The sequence below is a fragment of the Diabrotica virgifera genome, chromosome 6 (genome assembly GCF_917563875.1).
Source record: "Diabrotica virgifera virgifera chromosome 6, PGI_DIABVI_V3a".
NCBI classification, from domain to species: Eukaryota; Metazoa; Arthropoda; class Insecta; order Coleoptera; family Chrysomelidae; genus Diabrotica; species Diabrotica virgifera.
Window position 1 is genome coordinate 26,879,260 of NC_065448.1, and position 16,618 is coordinate 26,895,877.

The following is a 16,618-nucleotide window of genomic DNA, read 5'->3' on the forward strand; positions in this document are numbered from 1 at the left end:
CAATTTAAATTATGTCCATTGTTCAATCAATTCATATTTGATATTAATATGTTTTGATAATACAATCAAGATTGATATGATTAGAAAAATAACTTAATATCTTAAAATAGTTTGCATGAAAATTTTTCCATGATACCTACTCAAAATTAAAATGCTTTGCTAGTTTAAAAAAGTAAGCTAAAAGTACTGTGAAGCAGTTGAAGCATTAGAAATGTGTATTCATAAATGGATATGGAAGATACCTTGGACCCCTAGGAACATTAACAAGGAATTACTGAGGAAGTTCAACAAAGATATAGCATTACTAAAGACTGTTAAATACCCGATGTCTATAGTCTATATACACATGAAAATGTCTTGTCTTAAGAAAATCACTCAGTTTCAGCCTGTTTAAAGATTTTATCAAACCAAAGCGAAAAACTGTGTCTGATGAATCTGTGTATGTATATGTTAAATCAAGAAGCACGAGAGCCACCTTCACATACATACATATGTAGGAAATAGCCAACAAGCATGTAATAAAATATAGATTGTTAATACAACTATGGTTCACAAAATAGGTCTACTTTTGACAGAAAATTTAACAAATTCGAGAGATTACGAGAGAAAAAAAATTCTGGTCCTATTACAGAATCTTTTGACACGAATCCTTAACAATTGGATATTTTACAGCTACCAAAAATTTTTTTTCTGATAGACAAACCAACCATTATGTTGCCTTCTTATTCAGACTTGCCAATTTTAACTAATAGTATGATACAATTGATCCGAAAGATGGCATAACCCAGACATCCAAAGTGAAAGTTATCCTCTAACACCAACTTGTTCTATATGGTCCACATAATGTTCAGAAAAAAGGCACACCATTTTGAGCGTCGGGTTGGGGGGGGGTGGAGAAATCGGTAAATTCGTAGTTTTTTACGTTTTCGTCAATATTTCCAAAACTATGTTGTTTAGCATGAACAACCTTCTATACAAAAATGTTCTACATTAAATTTGAAATAAAAAAAGGCCCTATGCATAATCCTTCTAAAATGAACGGTTCCAAAGTTACGGAGGTAGTATAGTATAATTGGTCCAAAAAAAGGCCTAACCCAGACATACAAAGTAAAAGTTTCTTCCAACACCAAATTGTTCTATATGGTCCACATATTGTTCAGTAAAAAGTTACACCATTTTGAGCGTCCGGTTTGGGGAGGAAGGGGGGAGATGAGGGAGAAGTCGGTAAATTAGTAGTTTTTTTACCTTTTTCGTCAATATTTCTAAAACTATGCTTTAGCGTAAACAATGTTCTATACAAAAATGTTCTAAATAAAATTTAAAACAAAAAAGCTCCTATACATAATTGTTATAAAATCAACAGTCCCAGAGTTACGGAGGGTGTAAAGTGGATGTTTTCAATACTTTTTATATTTTTTGGGCAATTGATGATGATTTTGGGTGGTGAAGTTGACGTTTCTTTAAGGGCTTATCACTAACATACCATCGGCCACTGAAATAGCAAATTTTATTTACAAAACACAATCCTGTGTAAGAAAATGTCTTTCAAAAGTAATAATATTAGTGGAGGGTGAAAACCTCCACTTTTCACCCTCCTTAACACTGGAACCGTTGATTTTATAACAATTATGTATAGGAGCTTTTTTGTTTTAAATTTTATTTAGAACATTTCTGTATAGAACATTGTTTACGTTAAAGCATAGTTTTAGAAATATTGACGAAAAAGGTAAAAAACTACTAATTTACCGACTTCTCCCTCATCTCCCCCCCCCCCCAAACCGGACGCTCAAAATGGTGTAACTTTTTACTGAACAATATGTGGACCATATAGAACAATTTGGTGTTGGAGGAAAACTTTTACTCTGAATGTTTGGGTTGAGCTTTTTTTGGACCAATTATACTATACTACCTCCGTAACCTTGGAACCGTTCATTTTAGAAGGATTATGCATAGGACCTTTTTTATTTCAAATTTAATGTAGAACATTTTTGTATAGAAGGTTGTTCTTGCTAAACCGCATAGTTTTAGAAATATTGACGAAAAACGTAAAAAACTACGAATTTACCGATTTCTCCCCCCCAACCCGACGCTCAAAATGGTGTAACTTTTTTCTGGACATTATGTGGACCATTTAGAACAATAATTTGGTGTTGGAGGATAACTTTCACTCTGGATGTCTGGGTTATGCCATCTTTTGGATCAATTGTACCGTTGATTGAAATATGGAATATTGAAATATTTCAATCAACGATCATACTATATGTTAAATCCTATGTATCTTATTTTGTTTAAATTCATGTATACAGGGTGAGTCACCACTAACGGGACGGAAGATTACAGCGAAATGGTAAAAGATTTGAAAAAAATTTTAAATTAGTAGTTTGTAAGTTGATAAAATCTACATTTTAAAATTATTTTGAAATATACAGGGTGTCCCAATAAATGGCGGCGTATCAAAGTTATATTTTTTCTTATGGAACACCCTATATTTTATTGCATTTTTTAATTGTCCGCAAAAAATAAGGTATAGTTTCATAAAGCTTCCCTATACCTATGTACAGAGTGTTCTGAGTTATGTTGACTTTTCTTAAAATGTAAAGTTTTAAAAGAAGGATTATTCTCGAGTTATTTAAAAAATTATAAAAAATTACTTTTACATTTAAATATTTGGATATTGGTTGAATGTATTTCATGATTAATTATTACACATTTATTTACAGGGTGTTCAAAATTTACAGTTTCATTATATGATTATTCAATGTGTCATATGATTCTTATTTTAAATGGAACACCATGTATATTAATAAATAATTATACTAAACAATTTTACCTCATTTGAATGGTATATGGATGTCCTATACCTAGGTCTCATAGTTTTTGCGTAATTTACAATTATTTAAATTCTTAATCTGTAAATCGATTTTAAAACAAAAGATGTAGTAAATAATGGCATTGTATGACATTGTCACCTTATGACAGTACGGTCTGGTTTTTATTTTATAATTAATGTATTCCATGATTGATTATGACACATTTATTTACAGGGTGTTCAAAATTTACAGTTTCATTATTGGATTATTTAATGTGTCATATAATGCTTATTTAAAATAAAACACCATGTATATTAATAAATTATTGTACTAAGCACAGGTTCCTCTTTCGAATGGTATAGGGATGTTCTATAACTAGGAGTCATAGTTTTTGCGTAATTTACAATTTTCTTAAACGGTAAATTGATTTTAAAAATAATATTTATAGTCACTGTCGATTTTTAAACTGTACGAAATAAATGTTTGTTTACTGTATCATAATGAAATGAAAATTATGTCTATTTACTAGACCATTATTATGAAAAGTAGGTATATGGGTCTGTATACAATACATTAAAAAAATCAGGATCTTCTATAAAGTCTAAAGTCCATAAACGATAAGTTAAATATTTATCATAATCCTGTTTGGTCTAATACTGGTGTAGTTGAGTTTTATATGGATAATAGTGGTTTCTCTAAGTATTCTAACAGTCGTTTGACTGATTTACAATTCACCCGAAATTTTTCTTTACTAGTATTTGGGTTTTCCGTAACAGAAAGCAGGACATCACAGGACATAACTGGTTTATTTTTATTTAACTTTCCGTATGCAACATTACCAGTAGCACGGAATCTATTGAACTCTCTCAAAAACGTCCTTTTTTGGGTGTCTTCTATCAGGATACTTTTGAGCGTAAACTTAAGAAGGTAAGATACAATTTTGCAAACACTCCCCAATGCAAAGTACCATGTCTACTCTTTCGTAGATAACGTGATTATTCATTTTTAGGAACAATTAAATTTGAATATCATACACGGATGTTTATATTTTTGATAATTACCAGACCGTACTGTCATAAAACGACGATGTCATACAATGAGATGCATCTTTTGTATTAAACTTGATTTACAGATTAAGAATTTAAATAATTATAAATTACGCAAGAACTATTAGACCTAGGTATAAGACATCCATATACCATTCGAAATAGATGACTCTGTTTAGTATAATGGTATATTAATATACATGGTGTTCCATTTAAAATAAGCATTATATGATACATTGAATAATCTAATAATGAAACTGTAAATTTTGAACACCCTGTAAATAATTTTGTAATAATTAATCATGGAATATATTCAACCAATATCCAACTATTTAGATGTAAAAGTATTTTTTTTACAATTTCTTAAATAACTTGACAATAAGCCTTCTTTTAAACCTTTACATTTTAAGAAAAGTCACCATAACTCAGAACACTCTGTACATAGGTATAGGGAAGCCTTATGAAACTATATCTTATTTTTTGCGGACAATTAAAAAATGCAATAAAATATAGGGTGTTCCATAAGAAAAAATATAACTTTGATACGCCGCCATTTATTGGGACACCTTGTATATTTCAAAATAATTTTAAAATGTAGCTTTTGTTAACTTACAAATTACTAATTTAAAATTTTTTTCAAATCTTTTACCATTTCGCTGTAATCTTCCGTCCCGTTAGAGGTGACTCACCCTGTATATCAGGTATCTACACATGAAATATTTTTTCAAATATTTCAAGATATTTATAAATATGTTATTTTTAGCGTCAAATGTAATAGGTATCCACGAAGCCCAAAACTCACTGAAAGAATGCTTAAAATTACTCGAAAAACTTAACAAAACACACAAAGACCTAGAAAGCCAAGTAGATAGAATGCCATCTACAGAGTGGAAGCAAAAAACCGTTGAAATCGGTACTATCAAAGATCAGTTTACAAGAATCATTTCTAAATTCGAGTGCGGAGACGCCATATTCCGTTTGAAGAAAAGCATCGACAAACGAAAGAAAAAGAGAGCGAATCACAAGAAGAAGAAAGAATTTAGAAGGCAGCAGATGGACGAAAAGTTTCAAGCAAGGGAGAAACTTCATAAAAGTATCGACCAATGGTTAGCTAATAAGAAAGAAGACGAAGAAAAACTCAAAATGGTAATTAAATATTTTTTAAACTAAATGAATGCTGTGCTTCCAATTGTTGCGGCTTCAGCCTCATAACCGTCGTCGTTTGTTGTGCATGTCTCATTATCATCGACCGGTACGCGTCCACTGCTGGACATAAGTCTCCCTCAGCTCTTTCCGCTTGTATGTGTCTTGTGTGGCTTGCATCCGGCTTCTGATAACTCGCTGCAGGTCGTCCTCTGCTCCATAGTGCTTCTTGTCGTGGCCTCCACTCGACAATACATTTTGTCCATCGGTTGTATAATAATCTGGCGACGTGTTGTGTTCAATTCAACTTTAGCGACGCGATTGTTTCGTTAGCATCTGTTGATTTTGTTCTACGACGTATTTGTTCGTTTGGGATTCAATCTCGCAGGGGAGACACCCTGTACAGGATCCAAAATAAAAGCAACTCATATTCATTTAATTTTTAAATATCTTAAAAACAAAATAATTAGGTGACACCGATTGCCCAACATAGTGCACTAGTTTTCAAGAACGCTTTGTCAGCTATTCGATATTATTAATATTTCACGGTCGAGTTGTGTCAACAATCTAAATAACAACATTTACAAGTTTATTTATAGATTCAGGAGAAGCATCGCTGATCATTCTTTTATCATTCATTATTCGTGATTCATTATTCATCATTCGATATTTAGATCTCAAGCACACCAATTAGTTACTGGTATGTTTAGTAGTGTTGAATAAATAAATAGGACAATGATTTAAAGATTAGTACTTGGAATGTAAGAACGCTGTATAGGACAGCGGGACTAAAGCTGCTCCAAGATCAACTCCTAAAATATAGAATAGACATTGCAGCTATTCAAGAAATGAGATGGACAGGAACCGGCATTATGCAGAAAAAAGAACATGATATCTATTACAGCTGCAACCCGAACCGACATGAGTTCGGAACTGCGTTCCTAGTATCAAAGAAAATAAAAAAAAATTATTGGTTTTAAAGCCATACATGATCGGTTATGCATCCTTCGAATAAAAGGAAAATTTTTCAACATATGCCTGATCAATGCGCACGCGCCAACCGAGGAAAAAGACGAAGAAATTAAAGATTTATTCTACGAAGACCTCGAAAGAGCATATGATAACTGTGCCAAAAACGACATTAAAATAATCATTGGAGACATGAACGCCCAGATAGGAAAGGAGATATGCTACCAAGATTATATTGATAAACACAGTCTTCACGACGTTACTAATGACAATGGCTTAAGACTTATTAGTATGGCAGCTTCCAAAGACTTAATTGTGGGAAGTACATGTTTTAATCATAGGAATATCCATAAAGCAACTTGGATATCACCAAATGGACACACCACAAATCAAATTGACCATGTTATAATTGACAGAAGGCATTTTACAAACCTAATAGACGTCAGAAGTTACAGAGGCGCAAATATTGACTCAGACCATTTCATGGTAGCGGCCAAGTTACGACAAAGAATTTCCAATACCAAGAAAGAAAGGGGCACTAGACAAGTAAAATATAATGTACATATGCTAAAAAATGAAAACATAGAGAAACAGTTCCAGTCACATATAAAAGAAACCCTAGAACACACCTGGGCAGTCGACCAGTCAAGCACGGAAATGTGGAACAACTGCAAGGAGGCTCTGAAATTAGCAGCCGAAAGCACATTAGGAATATCCCGAACCCAAGAAAGAAACGACTGGTTCGACCAAGACTGCAAAAAAATAACAGATGAGAAGAACGAGGCATTTAGGACCATGCAACAACGGAAAACTAGGACAACAATAGATAGATACAAAAACTTAAGGAGAGAGGAAAAACGCATACACCGAAAAAAGAAACGAGACTCGGAAAATGACATATTAGAACGGCTCGAAAGCCATATGAGTCACGGAGAAACAAGAAAGTTCTATCATCAAATAAATATTATTAGAAAAGAATTCAAACCGAGAATCAACTATTGTAATGATAAGGAAGGTAACTTACTTACCAACAAAGAGGATATCCTGTTACGATGGGTAGAGCACTTTCAAGAGTTACTGGAAGGGGAACCTACTAACAATATAGAGCTGGAATACCGAAATGAGGAACTCGTGGAACCCCCCTCGGTAGAAGAAGTGAAAATATCTATAGAAAAACTAAGAAACCACAAATCCCCAGGCAGCGATGGCATCCCAGCAGAGTTATTTAAGCACGGTGGAGAGCAGCTCACCAAGGTGATGCGAGAAATTGTTTGTAAAATTTGGTCTGAGGAGCAAATGCCTGAAGAATGGAGCTTAGGCTTAATATGCCCGTTACACAAAAAGGGAAACCAACTGGAATGCAATAATTACCGCGGAATAACTCTCCTAAATACAGCATACAAGATATTGTAAACATTTTGCACGAGAGATTGAAGCCTTATACCGAAACGTTTCTAGGAGAATATCAGGCAGGATTCAGGCGTGGACGTTCAACCATTAACCAGATCTTTACACTACGACAGATCCTGGAAAAAGCGCAAGAGTTTAACATAGATATGTACCATATTTTTGTCGATTTTAAAGCTGCTTATGACAGTGTATTAAGATCAAGTCTCTACAACGCTATGAATGAGTTAGGAATTCCAAAAAAACTCATATGCATGATAAAAGTGACAATGGCGAAGATGATATCAGCAGTAAAAATTCAAAACGACTCGTCAACCCCATTTGAAATACATAGGGGGTTAAGGCAGGGAGATGCGCTGGCGTGTCAACTTTTTAATGTAGCATTAGAAAAAGTCGTACGAGACGCTAATATAGATAGCAGGGGAACAATATTCAATAGATCTGTCCAAATTATAGCATATGCAGACGACGTGGACATTATAACAAGAACCAGAGCGAGAACTGCGGAAATCCTAACCGAGCTAGTAGCAGCAGCAGAACAAATGGGGTTACATATAAATCGAAATAAAACAAAATTCATGGCGACTAACACAAACACAAGAGCTGGAAATATTGACGCAGATCTAATCATCAATGACCAAAACTTCGAAGCGGTCAAAAAGTTCATATATCTAGGGACATCGGTTAACCCCAATAATAACACATCAGAGGAAATAAAAAGACGAATAATAATTGCAAACAGGTGTTATCATAGTCTATCAAAGTACTTAGCTAACAAACGTCTGTCTCAAATAACTCGTATAAGGCTGTATAGAACATTGATAGTCCCCGTTCTCACATATGGATCAGAGGCATGGACGCTAACTAAAACAGATGAATCCGCTCTGTCGATTTTTGAAAGACAGGTGCTATGTAAGATATTCGGAGCGGTTTGTGAGAACGGAATATGGAGGCGTAGATATAACTTTGAACTGCAGAATATCTACAAGCATACGTTTGGTGGAAAAGATATTATCACTATAATTAAGCGAAACCGCCTGCAGTGGGCAGGACATGTAGCCCGGGCCCCTGAATCGAACATGATAAAAAAGATTCTAACAGCGCAACCCGTGGGAATGAGAAGACGGGGTAGACCAAAGCTGAGGTGGATGGACGGGGTAACACAGGATGCCGAGAAGATCGGAGTCGGCAACTGAAAAATGCAAGCTAGGGACAGAACAGAATGGCGTAGCAAGCTTGAAAGGTCGAGGCCCTCTAAGGGCTCTAGCACCAAGATGATGATGATGAATAAATAAATAGATGTTATGAACAAATAGTGCCTCCAGTTAATTAACCCCATCACCAGGTTAGTTCAACACATATTTCTTTATAACCCAACATCTGGCGCTTTTAGCCCTCTGAGTCACGCGAATCTTGTTCAATACCTACCTTTTTTGTGAGTGTTAATGTTTCCTCTTCTAAGTGAGTACAGGCTTTATTCTGTGGTACAGGTAACACACACTGGTCAAATATTTTGTTTTTGAGGCATATTGAGTCCAATTTAAATACATAGATTATTTTACCAAATGTTGCCCAGTCCAATCCTATGTGACGTAGGAGTTATGGTTATCTCTGCCCAACCGAATTTCATGTCCTAAGCACTTATACGATTCAGTCTGCTCCATGCCCCATCCATCAACAGCAATATTATGATTTATCACCAGATTAGTCATTATTTGCGTCTTGTTTATGTTGATCTTTAGTCCGACTCCTAAGGAAGTGTAATATAGTTTTTTTTTAATTATTATTGCATCATCCATATGATCTGCTATAAGGACGATGCCATCTGCTAATCTCAAATGGCTGAGCTTCTCTCCATTTATATTGATACCATACTCGTTCACGTCTGCCACCTTACAAGTATGTTCTAAAAGTGTCGTGGATAGCTTTGGAGAGACTGTATCTCTTTGCCGTACTTCGCGCAGTATACAGAATTTATTTGTTTCTTGTTCAGATAGTTTTCCGTGGCATTTAACATTTTCTGCTGGCGTATGGTATCAAATGCTTTCTCGTAGTTTAAAAATATCAGTGCCAATGGTTTGTTGTATTCTGCAGACTTCTCTATAAGGTGGTATCACTAGAAAGTGGTCGTTAGTGCTATATCCCGATCTAAATCCAGTTTGTATAAAAAATCAATATAAATGTATATTTTATTTTGATTTATACAATGCATGCAGTTTTCGATTAGATATAGGCGACTGAAGTAAGTGCTAAAATCGGCAACATTGCTTAGTCGACTATCGTTGCTTAATCGCCGAATGACGGCGGAGGACGCAGTTAGAATCAGCAATATTTAGGTGCATTAGCGAGGGAAGTGGAAACCATCTGGTACGCGACGGTGTGCTGTGTTGCCATTTATAGGCCGCATATCTAATTTAAAACTAAACATTCTGTATAAACCTTTTTGTTGTTTGTATTTTTTAGGCAGAAGCTATGCAAAAGGACGCTGACTGTGTATTGTCGGAAGTAACAAAGAAAAAATCCGATGCTAGAAAACAAATGGCACTTATTGGCTCCCTAGCAAAATTGAGGTTTATTAGACATCATATGGCGGTACAAAGGGGCGAGAAACTTTCTTTAGAAGATCAGAATGCATTCAACATAACTGTTTGTAAGTATAGCAAAAGTCAAACAGTAAGGAATGCACGTAATTTTCCCCTTGTTATAGGGTAATTTAATATTCTAAATTTGAAAAAATATATAGGGAATAATCAGATTTTTTTGGCATGCCATTCCTATTACAGCGAGCATTTCATTGGCTAGAATTAGTGACGAGTTTATATGACGTCATTATTATATTTGTTTAGACTGTAAATGGTAACTGACGTCTGTATTTATATTGGAGGTTAAATATAATGCCAAATTATTGTTTTCAAATTATATTTTATTTATTTAGTTTATATTTTAACGACAGTTTATTTTTTAACTAACTTCACTTTCCCTTCCCTATCCTTGATTGGTCGATTAGGTTTGTAATACGCTTGTTGTATGGTAGGTTTAGTTTTTTTATGGCATAGACTTGGGTGTCAATTAGCCAGTCACAACTTTTTTTTCTATTCATACTTAAAGAAGGCAATGAGGTCCTTTGAGTTCCATAGCAAACTCTTCCACAGCTCTCTACTCAGTTCAAAAGCTGCAGTTGGCCGCTATGGACTATCCAAGTTGCTCACCACATTTTTCCATTATACATCTTCTTCTTCTCTTATCGATACATCAGTATCAGAGTGCACCATCTCAAAAAACTTAGTTCTTCACAAATCAAGTTTAACTTATTTTTTCTGAGGGCAAATATTTTTAATCTGTTGTAAATAGTCATTTTTTTTTCAAATGGAACAATATTTTGGAAATAGATGTTTATTTTATGGTTCTTTTAGATGATAATTTTTAATTTATATTTTTTTTAAGAATTAAGATTTTTTTTTGAGTTGGTGCGCTATGAAACGGTCAACACGTGATTTTTTTAATAGTTAGTGCGTTTGGTATAGGGTATTTGTATGGAAATCAAATAAAAAATTTTAAGTATTTATTTATAAAATAAAATTTATGGTATCAAACATTATAATAAAATCAAAATTATTCCGAATTGTCACTTTCTTCAGCAGCGGCAGCGGTGGCAGAGGTTGGTAAGTTCTGGAAAAACTCGCAGTGAATTCTGGGTATTAGCAGAGCGACAATAAATCGCGTTTTTTAAGTTCTGGCACACCAGGAGGTTTATTATAAATAGAGAGGATGAGAGATGGTTCTTCATGAGCCACTCTTGTTCTATTTTGTCGAATATTTATGACCTTATATTTTTTATCAAAATATGATTTCTTATACATTATTTTGTATGGCTGGTCTTTATCAAATCTTAGAATTTGCATTTCGCTCCATTTTACATTTTACTTTGTCTCCGGCTTCATTTACAAAATGTTTCCCCATTTTTTGTAAATTTTTTACTTCATACATTTCGGCTGTTTCTTCTGTAGTTTACAGCCGTCCAGTTTTTTTATCCAAGCTAATTATCGGTACCAGTTGCGATGGAATATAGAGCGGGTTTCCCTTCAGGTATCTTTTTTTTTTCTTTTTTTATGAGGGCATGCATCGCATCAACCTCATTTTGAGTATGCCCAACTACTAAGAATTTGTGGGTTATGCTTTTTATTGGTAGATTTTGACAGCAATACAAAAACAAGCTAGCAATGAACTTGTTTTTGTTTTGGCCCGGGCAATTATCAAAATAAAATATTATGTGCTCATATTGAGCTGCGTGGTTCTTTAGATACTACCAAAAACACGTACCTATTTCATTCAAACCTCTGTTTGCGATACCTTCGTGCCACAAAAAACTATAGCGATGTTTATGGGAAATATCAAAAATAGTGAAGTTGTAACATGATAGCCGCCACATATAAAAAAATCACTCCGATTTCCTGTTGGTAGTGACAATACAGCTTGGAGATCGAAGCAACAAACTACAGTATTTCCATCTTCCTTTGAATTATTGATATCGAACTCCTTCTCTAACCGACTCTGATCTTTTTCTGTAATATGTGCATCATAATTAAGTTATTCTAATACTTTTTCATCTGCTGTTAGATTTTGAAATGAGTTGCAGAAACAACACTGGTCCTTTTTTGGCTGAAAAAAAGGAAATATTAAATTCCGTGTTAAAAATCATGGTGTAGTAATGGAGTTTTACGGGAATTTTCTGTTCTTCTCCACATTTTTCTTGATACATTCTGTACATAGTCGCTAAATTTAGAGATCAGTCTTAGGTACTCCTTGTTTGTCCTTGCTCTGCAATAATGGGAATCAATTAGTGGAAAAGATTTGATGTGGCACCTCACGAATTCTCTTTCATATATAGCACCCTTGGTCGCCCAGCATATTCTTTTTCTCCGCGATTGTCATTCTGTACAAACCCTAACTCTGTTTTTTTTTTCATTGCGGTAATTATTATCTTATTTGAAATGTTTAAAGTGTTCATAAAGAAAACCTTACATACTCTAATTTTTTCATTATTCACCTCAAAGTAATAAGCTCTATTTTCACTTCTAAGACTCCCTTCTTTCTTAAATTGATATTTTGGCCTAACCGGTATTACACTTTTAATTATAAAATCTCGCTGCCTATTTACATCACCAAGTCCCCATTAGTTTTTTAACAGTTCTTCTCTTTCTGTATCACTAATTTTTTCTGAACATTTTATTTTGCAACGGTCAGTGCAAGCAGCTTTCACAGACCGTGCAGCGTTTTCGTTGCCTTTTTTATTTTTATTAAAATCGCTCGAAAAAGTTGATCAACTAATATCACCTCGTGAGCACTGGTGTTATCTATCTATTGAAAACTTGTGTAACCACAAATATATATAGAAATAATTGCATGGTAGACAATTACAGCATCATCACTATGTCCACCACGTTCTTCCATACATCAATTTGCAACTTTTAACATATACATTGTTCTTTTGATCCCTAACTTTTTCCACGGCTGAATATTCATTATGACGTTACTATCTTAGTTTTCCACGCATATTATAAACTTAAATTTCAATTGTTTTTCACGTAAAGTATATTTATAATCATACACAATATAAAATAACTTCCAAAAGAGGCACCGAACAACTTAAATACAGAGAATACTCGCACGAATGACAATGAAGATGCAGATTCTGCAGTTATTAACCGTTTCAAACCGCACCATTATCAGTTGGTAGCTGACAACAGTTCTACCGATCAAGTTTCATTACGCACTATTTCACATGATGCGGTATGAAACTACAACGGTGTTAACAAAATATTCGATTCTGTATGTTAACAAGTCAAAATTTTTTTTATGGTGTTGGAATTTTTAAATGGTGCAATTTGAAACTGATAAATAAACATCTTTTAACCATTTCCTCATACTTATCTCAATATTGAAAAATTTTGAGTTGGTGCACTCTGATACTGATGTATCGATGTATATCAAATTATTAGATCAGGATTAATAAGTTTAGAGGTTAATTTTAGTTTCACAGATAAATTTTATTAAACAATCATATATATTTTTGCTGTTCAGAGACATTAGATGGGATATATTGAAAGGTGGAAAAACATTACATTTTATTAAAGCTTCGATTAAATTAGAGGTGTATGGAATGTATTTTGTGCACTCAAATAAAGTGTGATTCAAATCACCCACCTTCTGACATTCAGTACAAAGATTTGAATCAAAAACTTTAATTCTTGCCAGATGTAGAGGGAAACATGCACGTCCAAACTTCATTCTTATTAATGTTGTTATATATCTTCGAGGTACTACATAATTTTTAAACCAATATACAGGGTGTAACAAAAATACAGGTCATAAATTAAATCACATATTCTGGGACCAAAAATAGTTCGAATGAACCTAACTTACCTTAGTACAAATATGCACAGAAAAAAAGTTATAGCCCTTTGAAGTTACAAAATGAAAATCGATTTTTTCGAATATATCGAAAACTATTGGAGATTTTTTATTGAAAATAGATATGTGTCATTCTTATGACAGGTGCATCTTAAAGAAAAATTATAGTGAAATTTGTGCTCCCCATAAAAATTTTATGGGGGTTTTGTTCCCTTAAACCCCCCTAAACTTTTCTGTACGTTTCAATTAAATTATTATTGTGATACCATTAGTTAAATTCAATATTTTTAAAACTTTTTTGGCTCTTAGTATTTTTTCTGGATTGTCCCATCTCTAATTGAATTGGTAAGACGTGTTTATGAGTGCTCGTAACTTTTATCAAGTTTTGTGATTATTACGGCTATAATTAAAAAGCTTTTAAAGCGCCAAAGAAACCATAAAGTGACAAAGTGAAATTGTGCAGAAAGTGAGCCAAGAAAACAAGCAGAATAATTTGTAAGTACAATTTCTTATATCTACATTTATTGAATAGAACAAAAATATCGCTTGCAAATTAAAGAACTATAAAAACCAGAAACTAATTAGTTCTGATAAGGTGACTTGATTTTGAGCCATCGAGGCGGGCTCGCCACTTTTTCGCAAACCAAACTGTTACAAAATAACGATTGGACTATTAAGTAACGGGAGTGAATATAAGTAAGTGAAAATAATCTGTATGTGTACAATTTCTTATATTTATTGGGAAAGAACAAAAATATCGTATGCAAATTAACGAACTATAAATAACAGTAACTATTTAGGTTTGATAAGGTGAAGAGCCTCCGCGCTTTTGAGGCGGGCCCGGCACTTTTTCGCAAACCGAACAGTGACAAAACACCGATTGGACTATTAAGTAACGGGAGTGAGTAATACATGCACGCTGCGCCACAAAAAATGGCTTCGAATTTGTTAACACCGGTAAAAATAATGGATAGATACAAAGTGGATTCGGACGACGACACATCAGAAGACCATAGAAAGAGGAACAGAGAAGAAGAGGAAGAATTGTTCCAAAAAAGTAAAAAAGTGTCTAGATCGCCTAACAAAACCCGTAACGAAGATAATAAGCTCGATCAAATTATTAAAATGATGCATGACTTAACCACAGAAACAAAAAATTTAACAACGGAAGTAAAAGAGATAAAGAATGAACAGAGAAAGTACTGGGAGGAATTAAACGACCTGAAAACAGAATTGGAGAAAGTTAAACAAGAAAACCAAACTAAACACAAGGAGAAGGAAGAAATGAAAAAAGAACTAAACGATATGAAAATACGTGTACAAAGACTAGAAAAGGAAAGGAAAGTAAATAATGTTGTAATACAAGGCTTGCCAATAGATACAATCGATAGAAATGCACTGAAACAAACAGTAGGAAACTTCATGGAAAAAGAAATGAATATCAATGTTCAAATCGAAGAAGTTATCAAACTGGGAGAAAAAACATGTTTGGTCAAACTACAGAACAAGTTTGAAAAAGAAAAGATCATGCAAAATAAAGCTAAACTAAAACACATAAAAGGCAATAAAGTATATATAAATAATGACATAACAAAAGAAGAACTACAAACACAGAAAAAAATAAGACAAGTCGCAAATGAAGAAATTAATAAGGGTAAAAGTGTTACAATAAAATATAATAAATTAATAATAGATGGAAAAACACACAAATGGAATCAATACAGCAATCAGCTAGAAGAAGACCAGGGAAATCCAAAAAACTAACAGAAGACCAAAATACACAAACAAAAGCACAAATCACGACAGACAAGGCACAGAAAAAGGAATTGAGCAAGGACGAAAATAGAAATAGAGCAAAAACGAAAGATAAACATGAAATAGACATAAGAGAGAACATATTTATAGGTGCATGGAATGTAAGAACCCTACACGAAACCGGCAAATTGGAGCAGGTAAGCCAAGAGATTGATAAGTACAAATTAGACATTGTCGGACTAAGCGAAACAAGATGGAATGGTAGTGGATCAACCCGAGTAGGTGACCAACAGCTAATGATATATTCTGGGAATACGGATGTAAATGACAAACACGAAAAGGGAGTGGCAATACTGCTAACCCAAAAGGGGAGAAAGGCTCTAGTAGAGTGGGAACCAGTGTCAGAAAGGATTATTTGGGCGAGACTGAAGACAAGATATTATAACATAATAGTAATAAATGTATATGCTCCCACAAATAAAAACGACGAAAATGAGAAGGAAGAATTTTACGAGCAACTACAAACAACGTTTAATAAGATTAATAATAAATATAGAAGAGATATAAAAATAGTAATCGGAGACTTTAATGCAAAAATAGGAAATGATAATAAAGGACATGAACATGTGATGGGAAAGGAGGGAATCGGAGAGAGAAACGACAATGGAAATCGATTAATCGAATTTTGTGAGCAAAATGAACTTTTAATAGGCGGAAGCATCTTTAAACATAAGCGGATACATAAGGAAACATGGAAATCACCGGGAGGGAGATACAAGAATCAAATAGACCACATAATAATTGAATATAAATGGAGAAGCTGGCTGCAAGATGTCAGGAGCTTAAGAGGTGCTGATGTGGGATCAGACCACATGCTAATCAAAGCGAGACTAAAAATGAAATTAGCCAGAGATAAAAACCAAAAAATCAGCAGAAGGAACAAGTACAACGTTGATGCCCTAAAACAAGAATGTATAAGAAATAAATTCAGTGAGAAACTGGCAATTAACCGAACAGTATCACAACAAACTGGAGAGTCAGTCGAAGAAACATGGAAATATTTTAAAGAAGTGATGA

At 33.9% G+C, this 16,618-nt stretch overlaps 1 protein-coding gene across 1 annotated transcript in view; it reads left to right on the plus strand.

The window, feature by feature from the left end:
- Positions 1–16,618, plus strand: part of LOC114333402 (programmed cell death protein 7) — a 37,425-nt gene that overhangs the window by 5,731 nt on the left and 15,076 nt on the right. The window contains exons 2-3 of the mRNA XM_028283266.2: positions 4,620–5,002; positions 9,839–10,025. Of these exons, the coding sequence (XP_028139067.1) occupies positions 4,620–5,002; positions 9,839–10,025 (570 nt within the window). The remainder of the gene's footprint in view (positions 1–4,619; positions 5,003–9,838; positions 10,026–16,618) is intronic.